We start from the raw sequence: 20389 nt of genomic DNA on the forward strand, positions 1-20389 counted from the left end.
GGACCCTAAATTGCTTATGTGTGTGTGTTATTTATATCTAATAAACATGTGTATGTTATATTCTATGTCCCACTCATTGTTCTAATTTTCTTATATTTATTAACCCTATTTTTATATAAACTCATGCACTCCCCAAAATAATCCCAAGGAAGAGATTATTATTGTATCCATTTTACAAATGAATATGTTAAGATACAACATGGTTAAGTAACTTGCTGGAGGTCACACAACAAGTAAGGAACAGACTTGAAATTACAACTCTGGCAATTCTCTTTCTATGCCTGAGCCCATAACAGCAGTCTAAGTGATGACCACATTCTGGTCTGATTTTTATTTTTTGATACTGGGGTTGAACCCATAGGTGATTAACCATTGAGCCTCATCCCTAGCCCTTTTTACTTTTTATTTTGAGATAGGGTCTCACTAAGTTGCTTAGAGCCATTCTAAGTTCTCCTTTTTACTGCACCCCAGTGCCCTTCTACCCTATATCCCATAGTTTAGCCCTTTTTTGATTTTGTATCAAAGACTTAGTTTTCTTAAGCAATTTTTGTTTCACACAAAATTGACAGGAAGCTACAGAAATTTTCTATTTACTCCCTATCCCCACACAAGCATAGCTTCATGCATTTTATACTGCTTATTGTTCTCTGTGTCTAGTCTGTCCTGTCTAACCCCTCTTCAAGTTCTTCAAGGTCAGGGACAACATCCCAGGATTTCCCCACTGCTGCCAGCGAAATCATAAACTTATAAACTCCCAAAGGGTGATTATTAGAATGACCCTTAGAGACTAGGTAGTCCACCCTCTTCCCTGTACGGAGACCTAGGGCTCCACAAAGGCGAAGGGTGTGCAGAAATTCAGAGCCACGTCCAGAAGTCAGTTTTCCTTAATTTTCAGTGGTCTTTCCCCAGCTTCATGTTACCTCTCCTCCTCCAGTCAAAAGTTTTCTGAAGCGGTTTTTTTTTTTTTTTTAAGGCAGGATCAGAGCTGGGAAGTAGCTATTCCGTGTGTCTAAAAATCCTTACTTTTGCAACACTAAGTTTGCCTGTCAATCTCCAGCCTTGCTAACTCATGCACAAAACTTTGAAGAGCAGAGCTCCATTTAGCTGCCTCCAACCACTTGACCCTCCCTCCGTTCCCACAGACTGGGCTGAACCAAACTCCCTGGCCCTCTGCCGTCTCGCCCCCGCTTCAGTCCCAGGAGCTTTGCAACTCCAGCCCAATCAGTGGCTGGGTCACTGTTTACCCCCCAGACTCACAGTGTCCTTTTCAGGGGCGGGGTTTCTTTGCATAGCCACGCCTAGACACATCAGGTAATCCAATAGCTGCCCCGGAAACCTCACAGGGGCGGGGGAAGTAGGCTTAGCATGAAAGGAATAGAGGGTGGATTTGATCCGCTGTTGCTACACGTGGATATGAAATGAGTGGAGCGGAGCTTTGATAGCAACGGATTTCATCTACTGTGAGTGCGATATGCTTGCTGGGGACTGAGGGGCAGGGGCTGAGCGGAATGTTTGCTCTGTGTTGAGGTGCATATGTCTGGGAATTTCATTGTTGTGATGGTAAGACCCATCCTTCCGTTACTGGGCACGTGTGGGAGCACACCCTGGAGTGGCAGGCCGGCCGGAACCTGTGGCATTTAGATTTGGAAGTACAGGACCAGGTCAGGATTTCCCTCCTTGGGTGCTGCAAAGTCAGAATGGCTGGAAAGGCATCCCCTGGCTCTCTACCAGTTCATCCGTTTGTACAGGGAACACTATCTGAAGTGCCAGGAACCTAGGCTGATATTCTTACAGCCCTAGCGAACCAATACCCCGCTGTAAGAGCCTTCTTACTGGACCTGGATGGCCACTGGGAACATGCCCGGACTTGTCAAACTACCTTGAGCATCTGGGCTTGGGAGATAAGGAAGAGGAGGAGGCTGGGAGTTAGCAGAAGGGAGGAGGGGGTGGATCAGATATGTGCAGCATCCCTGAGGGAAGCTAAACTGCTGGCCCACCCACGTGGTCCCTGGGCAAGTCAGGGCTTGTGTAAAGAGCATGCTGGCTCTGTATGGGGGCTTTCAGTCCACCCCCTCACCCGCGCGCCTGGGTTTCACTTGATCCCTCACTCCTGGAAGCTGAGCCCAGGGCAGTGATATTTTGATCCTGCCTCACCCCAAACACTGGCCAAAGCCCAGGCAGCTGTGAGAACTGGGGGGACAAGAAGAGACCCGCCAGAGAACAGGCTGGGAAAATAGACTGAAGGGTCTGATTTGGACAGGTGTTGGTAGCACTGGCCAATGTCATACAGGGTAGCGGGGGTGTGGACCATCTCCTCTAGATAACTCTCCTGACCTTTCCTTCACTTCAATATTCCTCCAATTTAACTTAACGACCTTATTAAGGACTTACTCTGGGCCATCAAGTTTGAGACAGTGAGAAGTGCAAAATCTAGGCTGTGGCCAATGGGGCTTGTCAGGCTCATCATGGGTACAAGAACCCAAGTAAATATAATAGAAGATAGATCTTTAAGGAGCAAAGTGCTCTGAGGTTCTCAAGTAAGGATCCTATCAACTTGAGTTAGAAAAAATCTGAGAACCTTTTGGATTGTTTTTTGAAATAATAACACCTGTCAGCACTCCAGAGGCAAACTCTTTGGATTCAGATTTCATCCCCACCATTTATTAACTGGTGTGCCCTTGAACAAACAGAATTACTTCCCCCTCTCTGAGCTTTAGTAAACTCCAGGCTAAAGTGGAGATAATAATAGCACCTACCTCATTGGGTTGTTGTGAGGATTAAATGAGATAATCCATGTAAAATACTTGCACATGCTTAGCACAGTGGCTGTCCCAAAATAAGCACTCAATAAATGTTAACTATTATTATTTAAGCTAGACCGTGGAGTACAGATAGGATTTCAACAGGTGGAGAATAGGAGAGAAGGCAGTTTAAGCAAAGAAAACAACAGGAACAACTGCTTGAAGACAGGGAAGCTTGGAGCACGTGAAAAGAACACCAGCTGAGATGGATTTTAACTTACAATTAGGAGAAAAGTGGAAGTTAAAGTTGCCATGTTAGATTGGTGGTAAACCACAAAAGACTTTGGATATTTCAGTTTCAATTTGATTTGGCAGACAGTGGATAGCTATTAAGAGTTTCTGAGCTAAATAAACCCAGATATGTACTATAGGAAGAATAATCTTATGAACATAAGTCAGCCATATTGGAATAGAAGAAATCAAGAGGTGGATAAACTATATACAGAGAGGGGACAAGGCCTTGGAGCTGAGGTGGTGGCTGTGGGACTGGAAAGGAGGCAGTTCATTTAACAAGGTATCACATCAGTTGAGTCTTCAGAAATTTGAAGTTGATAAATTATATGGGCTTAAAAAAGAAGAGTGTGAGATTCACAATCTCTTGGATTCTGCTCTCTTCCCTGCTCTTTGAAAGAGCCCATTCCATTCAAGGAAAGCCTTGACTGTTAAAGATTTTCCCTTTTGGTAATCTGGACTTGGTTTACCTATGACTTGACCCTAGATGTCCTAATTATTCTCTCTGAGACCACCCAGAGCAGTCTGCTCTTTATCTTCTTTGAGAGGTCTTCAAAGATCTGAGACCAGAGGCCAGATTACGTACATTTTCTGTCCCTAGGTCAAAACACTCAAATTGCTTCCATTTCTCACATGACATGGAGTCAAATCAGATATGTGTCTGAGGTTTTGAACTATTTAAATTGGGGTGGTAACACCTTCATAATGATGTGGAACACTGCGAAAGTAATATGATGGGTGAATGTGAGAAAAAAAATGTTTATGTATTTTTTAAACCATAATCCCAATGACACCTCAACCCAACTAGGGAAGGCAGAGAAATGAAACTTGCCAGATAGTTAGTATGTGTCTGAGCCAAGATTGGAATCACTTTTTTTTTAACTTCAAGTTTGTTTGTTTGTTTTTTGATTTTCAGTAGCTATTTGGGTTTATGGCGACAGCTAAGCAATTAGATCAGCTCTGGCACTAGAGAAGGAGGCAAGAGGAAGTAAGATCCTCCAATCACCTTATGCCAGACATTCCTTTGAAAGTTCTCTTGAAACCATTCAGGGAACAAAGTTCCTAGACCCAGGGGAAAGGCCTGTGACTGGCCACATGACTCTCCTTCGATGTCTTATTGACCTGCTCCACTTGAATGCCTTCTGAAGATGGTGAGACATCTTTTGGAGCTATTTCTCAGAGCTAATGCTTAATTTTGAAGCAGAAGATATTTTTCTTTGCTCTCTTTATGAAAATCCATGTATTTTCCCTTTGGGAGCTTAACAGGAAGGATATAGGTTATTCTTGCCATCAGTCTATAAAAGGACCGTAACTATTCTGTTCTCCTGGGAGATATGAAGATGGCCATAATCTGTCTTGGATTAGAGTTAACAGTATATATTCTCAATTTCCCCACCAGACATGATTTCCTACAGGTGGAAACCTCTGGTTTTCCCTCCTGTTACTAAGTTCTAATAGAATTCCTAGCATAGAAGGCACTTATCAAGTGAGTTTTGAGTGACTCAAAATCCATCCTGGAGTGTTAACAGGTATTATGTCCCCCAAGTATCCCCAAAAGTCATCATACCATTCTCACAAATAAAAGAATTGCCATGTAATATATGGTGGAATTAAGCAGTAACATGTCATTGCTTCCAGGAGGTTGTTAGTCACCATGGTGGATGAGCCAAAAGAGTGGGCAGCACTGCTTCCCTTCCATGAGCCACCTTTCCCTGACCCAGTCCACCCTTTGGATTTGTTCTGTTTAGGGTAAAATGAGCCAATGTTAGGTTGTGGGTGTGAAGACAAGAAGCTGAAGCCTTGGTAACATGGTCACTGAGTAATCAATCCAGAAGCTAGGCCCATTTCTCTCTTTATTTATGGGAAATAAACAAGCCACTGGGCCTGAACATGGAGACTTGAATTTTAGTCCCAACTCTGCCACTAACCAACTATGTGACTTTGGGAAAATTCTATTCCTTCTCTAAGCCTCAGTTTCTTCATCTGGACCATAAGGGAATTGAATTAGTTTACACTGAAGAATCCTTTCAGAATTCTGTGACTCTATATTTCTAATTGTTTAATAGTTTGAAAAGTTTAAACAGTTTTCAAAGAGAAGGAAAAAATATATTAGAATGTGCTGTTTTGTGAGTACTGAGCTGCCTGTTACTAAAGGAGTTCAAGCAGAAATAGATGGAATTCCTTTACTGGGTGACAAGCAGCTGGGACTAAGATGAGTTTTAAACTCACTTTGACTCTAGATTGTCAGAGGCTGGAAATTATTTCAGAGAATGTGTATTTACATATGAAACAACAAGTTTCTTCTTTTCAGTTTCACCTTACCCTCTCAAACTCACTGTGTTGTATTTCTTTCTTCCTTTTCTTAGTCTTCTTTTTAAAGGGCAATAAATATTTTGGCAGAAGTATCACATCCTGTACAAATGGGTCTCATTCTATGGGTTTATTCACCATGTCTTACCATAAGGATGTTTGTTGCCCTGGGTTTTATGCAAATACCCTCCTTCTTTAGGATGTTTCATTCCCTGGCCTATGAGGAAGGTATGGAATAAATGAATTTGGATTGTTAGGGGGGAAAAGGGATTGTTTTATTGCTATATTCAGAGAGATACAATTATTCTAGATTGTTTGGTAAATTAGACAGGGTGGAGACAATGTGGGGCAAGACCAAAAAATTAATAGAAATCAGAAATTAGAACACTTGACTGAATTTTGTCCAGTTCCCAGCTTTGCAAAGAAATTAATTCAAGTCCCAGCTGGGACAACCCAGCCAACAGCCTCCTTGGGAAGTTAATGAATCTCCACTCCCAGTACTGCTGGTGGAGTAACTAATTTTTGATGATACAATAATTTCATGGTGTCTTATGGTGGTCAGTACACAAATAAGTGACTCACTTTGGCTAGGGTGACAGTAGAGCAAAGTGGAGGCTTTGAGTTTTGGCTAAATGTTGGTCTGGCCTGAAGCTTGTCTCCATTGCCCTTTGCTCCCAAGTTCTGGGTGGGATAATAACAACAATCATAGCAACTCCTCACATGTGTAACACAATCAGGAGTTTCCAGAGTACTCTCACATACATTATCTCATTTTTCCCTGGAACATCATCCAGGGTATTTTTGGTATCTTTGCTCCCACTAGGGAAGATTGTCTCAGCAATCATTAAAAGGATATTTCTCCTTATAATCAGCTCAAAGTTTATTGGTCTTAATTTCATCCCATTTGTTTTGTTAATTATGTCTATATTTTCAGTTGCACAATTCTTTTTCCTCCTTTTAAAAAGTCTTTTTCACTCATTGCCAGGCTCTAACCAAATATTTATATATATTTAGCTTTTACTTTTACTTAATTTACAGTGCTAAGCTCCATTTGTCTTTTGAGGTTTGTGCTTTCTTTGCAGTGTGTGTGTGTGTGTGTTTGTGTGTGTGTATTTTGAAAAAGAAGCACTTGACTCATATGGTTAGTGTTTGCCTTTGGTGAGTGAAAATGGACAGTTCAATTGGTTATTAATTCTTTCTGTACTGTGACAACTTCTTTTAATATGATTATTTTTTTTCTTTTCTCCCCCAGCTGGGACATTACTTCTCACTTTGTGCACTGGAATAAAAGACACAGCAAACAGGTGAGGTTTCTTTAATTTTGCACCAGCTCCCTTCATTTACCCTTGTTGTTATGCCAATCCTGATTTAGCTGGACCAGATGTTACTATCACTAACAGTTAAAATTCTTCAGCCATTTTGGAAATAGAGAGTGAAACCTGTTAAAAACTGTAGTAACCACCTCTGAGTTATTTCTATTCCAGGCACATATTTTAGCATACTTGAACATAAAAATGCAATTTACTTTCATCACACACACACACATGAAGTAAACTTAAAATAACACATCCCCAGTCCTGAACACTCCTCCACCTCCTTATATTCACAACAGCTGACAGAATTTCTTACCCTAATTTCTTCAAAGTTTGTCATTTACTATCTTTACTATCCTGTCCCGTTTCTGTTCTTTCTTCCCTGGCTTACCCTACTTGTTTACCAATGGTCGTTATTCCTCTTCTAGAATCAAATATGGGTGTCACTCAATGTTTTGTTCTTAGCGTTCTTCTTTATCTACCTGATCCTCTGCCACAATTTACGTAGGCCAGTGGTTCGTGTGTGTGTGTGTGTGTGTGTGTGTGTGGCTGGGGTTTGAACCCAGGGCTTTGTGCATGCAAGGCAAGCATTCTACCAACTGAGCTATATCCCAAGCCCAAAGCCAGTGGTTCTTAAACCCCAGAGGTTTTGATTTATTAAGTCTTGGAAACTGGTATTTTTTAAAAAGTCTCACAGAATTGATTTCTGATATGAAGTCATGAGCAAGCATGACTATTCTGGTCTTATACACATGACTTGTCTGTAACTCCAAACTATGTTCTATATACTTTTGTTGCCTGCTGGACATAACCATTGCAATGTTCTTCTGTCCCCTCCAACTCTTCATACTTAGTAAGATTTAAAAATAGTGTATTACCTTTTTCCTACCAAGCAAGTCCCCCACAATCTTCATGACCCTGGGATTCTTATGGTTTCCCATCCAGCAACTCCCAGAAATTTCTCTAGCTAATATCTTTTTCTTGGTGCTCACTTTGTAAGATCTATATCTCCTAATGCCACTTGCTCTCTATTTCTATTGCTACCACCCTTGTCCTGGCCCTCTTATCTAAGGCTTGGATAGTAATCCTGTCAAACCATTATTTAAAGCACAATCAAATTAGTATTCAAAAATGAGGTTTTTTTGGCCCACACAAAATATCACTGAAGAAAAATGAAATTTCAGTGAAGGCTGGGAAGATCTCTATTCCCTATTTTAGTTCAGTACTACCTTGGAAAGCATGTCTCATTCATAGGCCCTAAATTATCTTTGAATACTTCTTACTAACTAAATAAACTCAAAGTAATACTTTTTCTCTGAACCTCATCTTTTCTCTCTTTGTAAGTATGTTAATTGGTGATAATAATCCTTAGTTTCCTCCTTGGGTAATTGTGAAGGTCTGTTAAATAAATCAATATGAAACCCCTCATGAACTATGAAATCTTTCACTCAGGCAGAAGATTGTGACCTTTATTCTGTAGATTTCCACCATTTGCTCATCAACCAATATTTATTTAGTGCTCTATATGCCATGTACTGTTCTAATCATCAAATATGAAGTAGTGAACATGGCAGGCATCCCATCTCATGGTGTTTACATTCTAGTTAGGGAAAGCATAGACAATAAAAATAATCAAAATATTTGACAGGCCAGAAGGTCATAAGTGCTATAGGGGATAATAAAACAGGAAAGGGGGATAAGTAGTATGGTAGGAAGTTGCAATTTTAAAATAGTGGTCAGAAAAGCCTTACCAATATAATGTTACAAGGACAAAGAACTGAAGAGGTTGAGGGCACTGGTCATGGGCAAGGATATTCCTGGCTTGAGCAAGTGTGACGGGCCTAAGGTGAGAGCATTCCTAGGAAATTTGAAGAATAGGAAGGTGGCCAGCATGCCTGCAGTGAAGAAAGTAAGGAGAGCAGGGGCCAAAGAAGTAATTGAGGAAGTTAAGGTAGGCAAATTGTCTAAGGCCTCAACATTCATTGGGGGCACTTGACTTATGAGTGGAAGCAGGAGTTGCTAATGGAATTAGAAGTTGGAGATGACATGATGTGGCATATTTTAAAATATTCATACCACCATCCCCTTTACCTTTCTTATTTTTCTTAGGACCCCCCCACCCCCGAAAAAAAATGGGTATGACACAGGTTACTTCTCCATAGAATTCTTTCTGTTATATGGGGGATGGGTAAACCTTTTATGACTGCACCTTATATTCAGACAAACAGACATGGTCAGACCCAAAAGAGTCTCCTTATCAATATAATAGTTTCAACTTTAACTACACATGAGAATCACCTGGGGAGCTGTATAAATTCCAGATCTTCAGGTCACACTCCAGACTAATCACATCAGATTCTCAGGGTTGAGTCCCAAGTATAAGTATATTCTGGAGCCCCCAAGATGCAGCCAATAGCAAGCACCACTGGTTTAAGAGATTGGCTAAGCAAGCTCCCTCATGTTACAAACAGGAACCTCAGACCTGGCATTGGGTAGTCATATGCTCCTGATGGCAGAGCTGGGCCTGGGACCATTCACCATACTGACTTGAAACAGGAAATATAAAATTCACAAACAGTGGGGCTGGAAGAAGATGTTTGGTAGTTTGGAAGTAGCTTATGAACAAGAGAAGGTTGGGATAGGAGTGACTGTTGGCCAACCCAGAAAGGGGAAGGCTGACAGCCACCAGTAAATGGTAAAGCAACATCTGGCTGATAGGCCCAATATCTGAAAATGATGAAGGCATTGTACTGATAAGAAATTTGATTTTCAAGAAAGGAGTATCCTCAAGGCCAGGTGGAGCAACTGCCTTGATTTTGCCAGTCCTGTGCATGTGGGTGGGTGAGTGGGCTCACAGGAGAGGAATGGGCAGGGCATGGACCAGCTGCTGTCTTCCTCACCCTTTCTAATCCCAGACCTTCTGCACTGTCCAGGCAAAGCAAATATCCTTAAGTCCTGAGTTCTTAATTTAGATTTGTCATCCTGTTCTGCCTACCCATCCTAGATAGAGAGGGCATGTTTCACTCCATAGGCATGTGTGCAAGTTGAGAAGAGCAGCAGCCGCAAGCTGTGGCCAGAGGCAGCTGCACCCCCAGCGCCTGAGCACCTCACATCCAGCAGAAACTTGGCCAGAGGCAATTATTCAGGGCACAATGAGCTAATGTGGGGATTATCATTAATGTCAGCCTCATTGCTTCTCCTCTTTCCTGTCTGCTACATTCTTACTCTTCTAGGTTATCTTTTGGGGAACCAGGACAGAGGTAATGGGCAGGGACAGCATCCACATGACAAAGGCCAAATAAAGATACACTAGTCATGTGGCCACTTGTCAGCTCTCCTGATATATATAATTAACCAGATAGGTTTGGATTAAACAAAACATTACACTTAAAGGCATATAAAAGAATATTCATTGCAGCTTTCATTTTTTCTTTTTCTTTTTCCTTTTTTTATATTTTGGGGCTAACTTAGATAAGGTGTATTGGAATAGTATAGGAAAATTCACAATATTAAATAAAAAATGGAAGAACCATCATTTCTAAAAAATGAGATATAATTCACATATCACAAAAATTATCCTTTTTAAGTGTATAGAGTTTACTCAGTTTACTGAGTTTTGGTAATTCATACAACCATCATACAACCATTACTCCTCTCTAATCCCAGGTCATTTTATCACTACATAAGAAATTCACATCCATTAATCACTCATTCCTTCCTTCCTCCAACCCTTGGAAAACACTAAATCTGCTTCCTTTCTATGGATTGCCTATTCTGAACTTTTTATATAAATGAAATCATATAATATTTGCCCTTTTGTATATGACTTCTGTCATTAGCATAATGTTTTCAAGGTTCGTCCACATTATTGCACCTATTAAGCACTTTATGTTTAGTTTAGTCTAGTTTAGTTTTGTTGTATCAGGGAATGAACCCAGGGGTGCTTAACCACTGACCTACATCCCCATCCTTTTTTTTAGTTTTGAATTTGACACAGGGCCTCACTAAGTTGCTGAGGCTGGCTTTGAATTTTTGATCTTCCTGCCTCAGTCTCCTGAGCCTCAGGGATTATAGGCATGTGCTACTGTGCTTGGCTTTGTGGATTTTCACTTTTGCTGAATAATTTTTCATTGCATGGATAGACCAAGTTTTGTCTATCTGCTTATCATTTTAATTGACATTTGGGGTTTTTGTCTGCTTTTGATATTATGAATATTGCTTCTAGGAATATTCCTATATGAATTTAACATGTGCTTTCAATTCTTTGGGGTATATACCTAGGTATGGAATTGATGAGTCATGTAGTAACTCTATATTTAACACTTTGAGGAAGAAAAAAATATACATTTTCTAAAGGGGTAGCACCATGTTACATCTCACAAGCCTTATATCAGGGTGCCAATTTCTCTACATCCTTGACAACAACACTTCTTTGTCCAATCTTTTTATAGTCAGCCTAGTGCACATAAAGTGATACTTTCTTGCAGTTTTAATTTTTTAATCTTTATTTATTTATTTTTATGTGGTGCTGAGGTTGGAACCCAGGGCCTCATGTGTGTGAGGCAAGCACTCTACCACTGAGCCACAACCCTAGCCCTCTTGCAGTTTTAATTTGTATTCCCCTTATTATTAATGATACTGAGCACATTTTCATAGGCTCATTGGCATTTTTATATTTCTTGGATTAACATCTGTTTCAATACTTTACCCACTTTAAATTGTGTTGTCTGTGTTTTAGTTGTAAGTGTTCTTGGTATATTCTAGTTGCAAATCTCCTATCAGGTACAGGATTTGCAAATTTTTGTTTCCCATTGTGTGAGTTGTCTTCTAATTTCTTTTCACTTTTTAATTTTTTAAACATTTTATTAGTATTTTAATTAGAATGCATTAACTATAAATATTAATGATGTTCAGTGTGATATTTCAACACATGTAAACAGTGTCAACTAATCAAATCCAGCCACTCATTATGTCATCTTCCCTCCTCGTTCCTAATCTCTTTATAGTGTCCTTTGAAGCAGAAAAGTTTTGAATTTTTGAATTCTAAATTTAAGCATAAATTTATTTTTTTCTTTTTCTTGTGCTTTTGGTATTATAGCTAAGAAACTATTACCTAATCCAAGGTCATAAATATTTACACTTATATTTTCTTAGAAGAAAACAATTAAAAATTACAGAATTTTTTAATGTTTCTTACTAGAAAAGCTTTATAATCCAGAAATAAGGGTGTTTCTTGTACTATTTAATTTATATGGAGTTCAAGTTCAGGTAAAAATAATCATAGTGACAGAAACCCAGAGGAGTGATTACCTGGAGAATGGGGTTGACTGGAAAAGGGGCTTGAGGGTGGCTGGCTGAGATAATGAAAAGGTTCTGTATCTTTATCTGTGTAGTGTTTCCATGAGTATATGCATATGTAAAAATTTATCAGTTTGCTTCATATTTTATGGATATATGTGGTACATTAACAAAAAACAGTCCCAGTATGTGACCTACATGAGGTTTCTAGAGCACTTCCACATTACCCGTGATGTCCAAACTACTCTTAAACATTACACAGGTAAGATAGAAATATCCCCATTTTATGGATGAAGAAATTAATTGAGCTTCCCAAACTTCTGTGGGGAATTTCTGTTGAGGATAGAGTTGGAATTCCTATCATAAACCATAGACTTTTGTCCACTGCAACTATCTGGGCTTTGTTCATTATCTATACATTTCCTTTGTCTGTTCTTTTCTTGAGTTGTTGGCAAGTTAGAGGCAGTTTTTCAAGATGTAACCTGCAAACAGTACAGTTAAGTGAGTGGAAGTCTTCACAGAAGAACTCTAGAATGTACCATACTCAAAGGGAGGAGAAAATTGATGCCTGACCCTTACCTTATTTCCCTGCCCCACACTAATGTAGTGATAGAAATAATAGGAGAACAAAATCAGATGTCAGAGTTGGAGTGAAAAAAAAAATTTGAGCCTCAGATTGTAGAAGTGGGAGGGATTGTTCTGTTGAAAATGATCCGCTGTTCAACAGAGTCTCTAATGACATCCTCACTTATCCATAAATCAAATTTTATTTCTTTTGCACTTTCATTTCAAAGGCAATTGTCTCAGAAAGGTTTTCAAACTTTTTTCAACCAAGTTCACCCTGTACAAAATATCTTGATCAAAAATATCCAGCAAATACTGAGAACAATGTTCCTTTTAGTCAAAGTGACTTAGGTAACTGAAGGTATTATGGGGAATCTTGTCCTTAAGCTTTAAGTCACTAATGGCAGCAGTTAGTAAGGAGGGAGATGCTGTAATGACACTAGTGTCTTAGGCATGGTCTTCATGCTCCAGCTTCGTGCTTTGTGCTGGGGTGGGTCAATGTAAAAGAAAGAGACCCGTTTCCCTTTTCTTCCCTACAAATCTGAAGAGAGGCCAGTGTACATTGCTCATAGTGTAACCCCACCCTTCTGAAGGGGATGGGGAAAAGGGCCCTTCTAAACCAGGGAGGATTGGGAAGAGAACCTACTAATTATCAATTGTCTCATAAGCACCAAGCCCTATACTAGGGCCTTTAACATGCATTATTGCATTTAATCCTCTAAAATAATCTATAAGGAAGGTATTATTTTATTTTATTTTTTACCTTTTGAAATTCTTTTTTTTTATTTGTAGAAACTATTATTTTAAATTGCCATTTTTACAGATGAAGAAACTGATGCCATGAAAGACGGAACCATTTTTTGGGGATACATGACTACTAAATTGTAGAGTTGGAATTCAAACACAAGTCCGCATGTCACTAATTCAGATCTTTGCTTTTTTCTTTTGATAGAATTATTAATCATTGTTTGAAAATGATTAATTTTCAAATTATCTGTGAGAAAAATAATATAGGTGACTAAACACATGTGCGTCTTTTACCATAGTCCTAGAAACAAAGCACATTGACAAGCTAACAAATAATAAGGACTGTTGAGGTACCACTCTTTCAGGTACTGGACATGAAATGGTCTCTACTCTGGGAATTTTATAGGTCTGTCTACAATGCCAACTTAGAAGTTTCTGGGATTTAGCTGCATCTTTGGTGATACTTTAGAAGAATACCTACCTACAGATACATGAGCAGCTGATTTTTCAAAACCTACTTATTCTTTGTTCTTTTTCTTAAAATGAAAAGGCAGTTACATTTGTTGCAAGATACTGCTGACCACTGGGGAAAACTTGATATAAAGTCTCACATTGTCCCAGGATAGTGAAATTTAACCCTTATTAAGCAGTTTTACCCATATACTAACTTCTTCAGAATTGTCCAAGATCCATGTGATTTTATTCTCTTTAATAAAGGCAATTTATTAAGCTTCTAACACAAGACAAATTAATTTATATGGTTTGAATTAATTGTTTGACAAAAAAGGAGAGGGAATTAAGTCTTATTATTTATTCCCTAATTCCTTTGGGGATTTGGCAATAGGCCTACTTTGCCTAGGGAGAATCCCAAAACCAGGGTTATAGGGCTGTGTTAAGGTTCATGTTTATTAGGTAGGTAGGTCTCTTGAAACCAAACCAATAGTTTGCCCCAGACATTCCAAGGCCAGCAGCAACTACCATGAAGATTTCAGATGCCTGTTTTGAGAGCTTATCTCAAAAAGTGGGTTGTTTTGGGGGCTCCTGCCAATATTTTCCTGATTTTCTGGACAAGAAAAGGATACAGGAGAGATTTCCAGACCAGTATGATGGCTTTATTCCCATGGTGCTGAAATACCTTGTCATAAGACTATATGAGACCAATGATGATTTTTGTGCTCAATGAGAAAGGTGGGTAGTAAGGAGAGGGGAGCTTGCCTCCAGAGGCTAACACTATGGGCAAAGTTATCAAACAAAAACAGGAGAGGATATCTTGTGCAAAAATGGATTGGATTTTGTAGGCCAATTCCCTCTAAATGAAATAGTGGGAAAGAATAGCCCACTCTACATAGAGAAAAGTTTTACTGAAGCAAAAATGTTAGTCAGGATGTCTTACCCCTCCTCCATTGAAGACTCTTAGAGGAGTGTTGGCCTTTTTTAGGTACACATGTGCTGTCTTTTCTGATGAAGTACAAATTCAGGACTTTCAGTATTTGAGAAACCACCTGAAATTCACCATGGTATTCAATGAGTGCACAAAGGGACCTGAGAACACCTTGATCTTTAAGAAGGAAAATCCTCATTTATCAATAGTTTTAGCCACATTCATTAAAATTCCTCTTTGTAGAAGATTACCTGTCTGAATACTTACCAGTGTCTTATTTTGTATAGTTCTTTAAGGCCTTCAGGATATTTTGATGAACCTGAGCTCATTTAATCCCCTCAAGAGATATTTAATTGAGGTAAGGAATATACTGTGCCTTTTACTCAGATTAAGTAACTGAGGCCAGAAAAGATGAAATAATTCATTCAGATTATAGGTCGAAATGAAAGAGTCAAGTATGTTGATCGACCTTTTCACCTTGCTTGGGAATCTCCGTTTTAATGCTAAATAAATTTAGCCCATGTCCTGGGAAACCTCTTAGTTCTGGGTAAACAAGGGTTATCCTTATCCTATAGACAAGATTAGAATCCATACATGTCAAATGTAAGTACAATTCAAGTGCTATTGCCCCAGGCCATCTCTCATCTCTCTTCTAACATATCTCTGTTAAAATAGTGTTCTGTTCTCTCTACACCTTAGTACACAAGGATATTTGCATGATGGGTCATCTTCCCCTCCCTTTCTACCTAGGACAGGAGCAATGGCAGCTAATGGTCCTCAGAAGTACTGAAGACACTGTTGGCAAAGGAGGACCATGTTTTAGGATTGCCATCCATAAAATAAAGATGACAATCCTTATACTGATTCACTCACAGGGATTAATGTACAGATTAAATAATAAAGTATAATAATAACAGATGTAAACACTTTCCATACTATTAAAACACACATCATAGATTACAGTGTTTATGTCCCCCTGCCCAGACATAAGCCCACTACTTGTGTTATTCTATTTACCAGTTCAGTTCTTGGTAACATCACAACTGTGAAACTCTGGGAAAGTTCTTTGGCCTCTTGCCTCAATTTTCTCATCTGAAAAATAGAGAAAATAATGATCTCTTATACAATTACTTAAGAATTGAGTTATTACATATAAAGCATTTAGAAGATTTAGAGCTATATAAGCATTAGATGTTTTGTGCTGGCCTTCTTAGCCCCTCTAACTAAGAACATGAGATTAGATAACCCAGAAGTCAAGCATCATGGAAGCCACAACTTATCTTGCTATTCCTTCCCATTATCTTCCTAGTTCTTGTGTTCTGTACCTACAGCCTTCTTACCATGGATTGCCAAGAAAATGAGTACCAGGACCAATGGGGACGGTGTGCCACATGCCAACAGTGTGGTCCTGGACAAGAGCTCTCCAAGGTAAGTCCTCCAAATTAATATACTGTTTTTTGACATCTTAGTAATCAGTCTCTCAACTTAGAGGGACCAAGATTAGGAGAGTCATTCCCAGCTATGACTGATCCAGTTCAGCAGATAAGACATGGAATCCAGAGAGTATGCATTAGTAGTCATTGTTTAGCAGGAAGTTAGCTAGAGGATCAGGTTACATGAGATAACAAGGTATATCTCAACATGAGATATGGAATGCAGAGGCTCAGGAGGATCCTGAAGCATTAGAGAAATCTGTCAACTAAAGATAGAACTACCTACTTGGTATTTAGGAGCCAGATATTAGGTCTTGGGGATGGAAGTAGAAAGAAGAACCACAAAGGCTAAAGTGTATCCTCTGTCTAGAGGGTCTGGGTTACTGAGAAGGCTACGCAAAAGAGGATTCAGGATTGAGGAACCAGAAAAACTCTAGCATTCCAAATAGAGGTAAGATCAGAACAAAATGGCCAGCAAAGCAGAGATGATAAGTGCAAGGATGGAGTTGCTCAATTGTTCCTGCTGTAGGTCTCTTGTTGGTACCTGAACTAGGGGTGATATTAAATTTGGGCTTCAGCTAGAGACTGGGAGAAAATAGCCAGCAGTTTTTCTAGACTCACATTTTGTTTTATGCAAACATGGTTGTTGGCACCATGGATATGTACAATAGACAAATGTGTTTTCTCTCATGAACCTTGGATTTGTATTAGTGATACAAATAAAATTGAGATACATATATAGATAAATAAAGAATATAGACCTGAATCTATGGCAAGAATTAAAGTAGGATGATTTAATACTGAGTGACTAGGTGGCCAGGGAAGGACTCCCTAAGCCTATGCTTTCTGGTAAGAGGATATGGCTAGTGTAGTCCTAAGATGAAAATGAACAGGGTATGTTCAGGGCAGAAGGTTTATGCATCCATTGTATGGTGAGTGAGAGGGACAGTTGTATATAGTGAGAGAGGGGGACATATTAGTGAGAACATGTGGGGACCTGAAGTCTATGATGAGAAATTATCTTTTTTCCTAAGTGCACTAAGAACGCTTTGGAGGGTTCTGAATAGGAGAGTAGCATCATCCTATGTCTGAAAGAAAATAAAGTGATTATATAGCCCACATTCTTCCAACCTCTGTACTTAAAAAAAATGAAGAGAATAAGGCCCAGGTATATCAAGGGTATAAACATTAATTCTAACTTTATTTATTTTTATTATTAGAGATTTCCAGTTAAACACATTAGTTTGGTTCATTTTTACAAAATCATATATGTAAGGTTTTTTATTTCAATCCCTATTCCATACCATATTTCCTTCTCCTCCTCCCTACCCCTACTGTATTTCCTCTGCTCTAACAAACTTCCTTTCACTCATTTTTTTTATTGATACTTTCTACATATATGTAAAGGTGAAATTCTCTTTGGTACATTTATGTATGTATAAAATGTAATTTTGTTAAAATCATTCGATATTTCCACCACTTTCCTTTTCTTCCTCCTTCCCTCTCTTTACATATAAGATTGTATCCCACAGTGGATACCCCCATAGTCAATAAAGGGATTCAAGGACCAAGGAAAGTCCACCAGAAGTTAGGACATGCTGGATATTAGAATGGATTCAATGGAAGAAGCTACTTGCCTTGACAAAAATCTATTTCAAATACCTTCAAAAAACTCATGATAAAAAGCCTTACAAATTTTGATGTCATGTACATGACCATTAATTTAAAAGCCATCCATATTTACAAAGCTGAACTTCTTTAAGGGAAAAAATATATCTGTCAAACTGCTCTTACCAAGCGCTTAGAAAAGAAGCCCACCATGAAATGTACATTTGATTCAGCACCTCTATGACATTTACTTCAGCAGCACAAGAAAGCTTATAGAAGAAGAATGAATTGTAATTTAAATACTCCACTAAAAGCTTTATATATAAATAGCTTCTACCTATCTAGTAGTTTGTACTGTCTAAGGAGCTCTCATGTGCATTACCTTATTTGCTTTTACAACAGTCCAATCAAGAAGGTATTATGAGCCCCATTTTATAGATGAGACCACCAACATTCAAAGAGGTTGTGTGACTTGTCCAAAATCACAATGGTACAGCAAAAATAAAAATATAAACTTTGGAGCCAGATACACCTGAGCTTGAGTCCCATCTTTGCTGTGGGCAAATGATTTTGCCTATGAACAAAATAGGGTGTTCTAAGTTGAAATAATATATTTATCAAAAGAAGACTTACAAATGGACAATAGATATATAAAAATACTCAACATAGGCTGTAGTTGGAGCTCAGTGATAGAGCACTTGCCTTTCAAGTATGAGGCACTGGGTTTGATCCTAGGACCACATAAAAACAAATAAAGGCATTGAGTGCATATATACAACTAATTTTTTTAAAGGCTCAACATCACTAATCATTAGGGAAATGTAAGTCAAAAATATGGTGAGATACACTATCTCAGTAAGAATGGCTATTATCAAAATGACTCAAGAAGCTGGGCATGGTGGTGCACCGTTGTAATTCCCCAACTGGAGGCTGAGGCAGGAGGATCATGAGTTCAAAGCCAGCCTCAGCAACTTAGCGAGGCCCTTAGCAACTCAGCGAGTTCCTGTCTCTAAAATGAAATACAAAATAAGGCTGGGGATGTGACCCAGTGGTTAAGTGCCCTTGGGTTCAATCCCTGTTAACCCCCCCCCCCCCCAAAAAAAAAAGACTCAAGATAGAAAGTGCTGGCAATAATGTGAAGAAAAGAGGACCTTGCACACTGCTGTTAGGAATGTATATTAGTACAGTTTGAAATTTCTCACAAATGGAAAAATAGAACTAGCATATGATCCGACTACTGGCTATATATCCAAAAGAAATAAAATCAGTATGGTGAAAAGGCATCTGCACTTCAATGTTTACTGTAGCACTATGCACAATAGACAAGAAATTGGAAACAACCTAAGTGTCCATCATCTGATGACCAGAAAAAGAAAACATGCTACATATAAAAAATAGAATACTATTAGACAATAAAAAAGAATGAAGCCAGGCATGGTGGTGCACACCTGTAATCCCAGAAATTTGAGAAGCTGAAGCAGGAGGATTACAAGTTCAAAGCCAGCCTCAGCAACTTAATGAGGCCCTAAGTAACCCAGTGAGACCTTGTCTCTAAATAAAATTTAAAAAAGGGCTAGGGATGTAGCTCAGTGTTTGAGTGCCCCTGAGTTCAATCCCTAGTGCCAATATATATATATATGAAATCCTTTCATTTGTGTCAACATGGATGGACCTGGAGATAATTGTGTCATGTGAAATAAGTCAGGCACAGAAACACACTACCACTTGATCTCACTCATGTGAAAATTTTTTTATCTAAAAAATTTGATCTCATAGAAACTGATAGTAGAATGGTGGTTACCAGAGACTGGGGAAAATAGGAAAAGGGAGGGAAGCGGAAAGGTTGACCAATGGTTGTTTGCTAAGTTACAGTTAGATAAGAGCAAGAAGTTCTGCTGTGCTATTGTGCAGTAAATGATTATAGATAATAATATATTGTACACTTCAAAAGCTAGTATACAATGTATCAGACAATAGTGTGCTACCCCATTAATATGTACAATGTTTATATTTTATGTGCTATTCAAAAATGAACTTAATGAGAAAAATTGGAAACAAACTTTTTATCAATATTTTTTACCAATATTTTTATCAATATATTTAGAGTGAAAAAAAATATGACATAAAGCTTCACACAATCTTAAAATAAGCACATATGTAGGTAGTCTGGAGACAGGCATCCTTTTGGTTTGTTGGGCAGATCAACCATGTTATTAAGGATTCAGTCTCTTTTCATTCATATTGGGTACCTTCCTGTTTTGTCCTTATGTTTGTGACATCATGGTTGCCACAACTCAAAGCATAACATCTTCACACCATAATCAAAGTCAGGAAGCAGGGATGGGGGGTCAAAATAGCTTGCCTTTATTTTCTGATTTCCCATTTTATCTTATGGTCCAGACCTTGGTGATACAGCTATCCCTAGCTAGAAGCCAAGACTGGGAAATGAGTATCAGTCCAACAAGAATGGGATAACCATGATTGACGAAGAAAGTTAAAAATTCCTTATTGAGGCTGGTCATCCTGCTATTTAGCATGAAATTGTTGTTCTGTTACGAAGGAGGAAGGTGACCAATGATATTTGGATAAATAGCTAGAAGCATCTGAGATGAAGTTTTTTTCAGATACCTTTATTTATTTTAATATTTCACTTATGAATTATAAATATCACAGTAAATAAATCATTTCAGAAAATTAACACTG

At 38.7% G+C, this 20389-nt stretch overlaps 1 protein-coding gene across 1 annotated transcript in view; it reads left to right on the forward strand.

Annotated features, from left to right (window-relative positions):
* Window positions 1-1335: 1335 nt before the first annotated feature.
* The window catches only part of Eda2r (ectodysplasin A2 receptor), a 34022-nt gene continuing 14968 nt past the window's right edge, over window positions 1336-20389 (forward strand). Inside the window, exons 1-3 of the mRNA XM_015501652.2 lie at window positions 1336-1460; window positions 6595-6646; window positions 15977-16073. Coding sequence (XP_015357138.1) covers window positions 15987-16073 — 87 coding nt within the window. The 5' untranslated portion in view covers window positions 1336-1460; window positions 6595-6646; window positions 15977-15986. The remainder of the gene's footprint in view (window positions 1461-6594; window positions 6647-15976; window positions 16074-20389) is intronic.

Source organism: Marmota marmota, unplaced genomic scaffold, assembly GCF_001458135.2.
Source record: "Marmota marmota marmota unplaced genomic scaffold, marMar, whole genome shotgun sequence".
Classification (NCBI taxonomy): domain Eukaryota; kingdom Metazoa; phylum Chordata; class Mammalia; order Rodentia; family Sciuridae; genus Marmota; species Marmota marmota.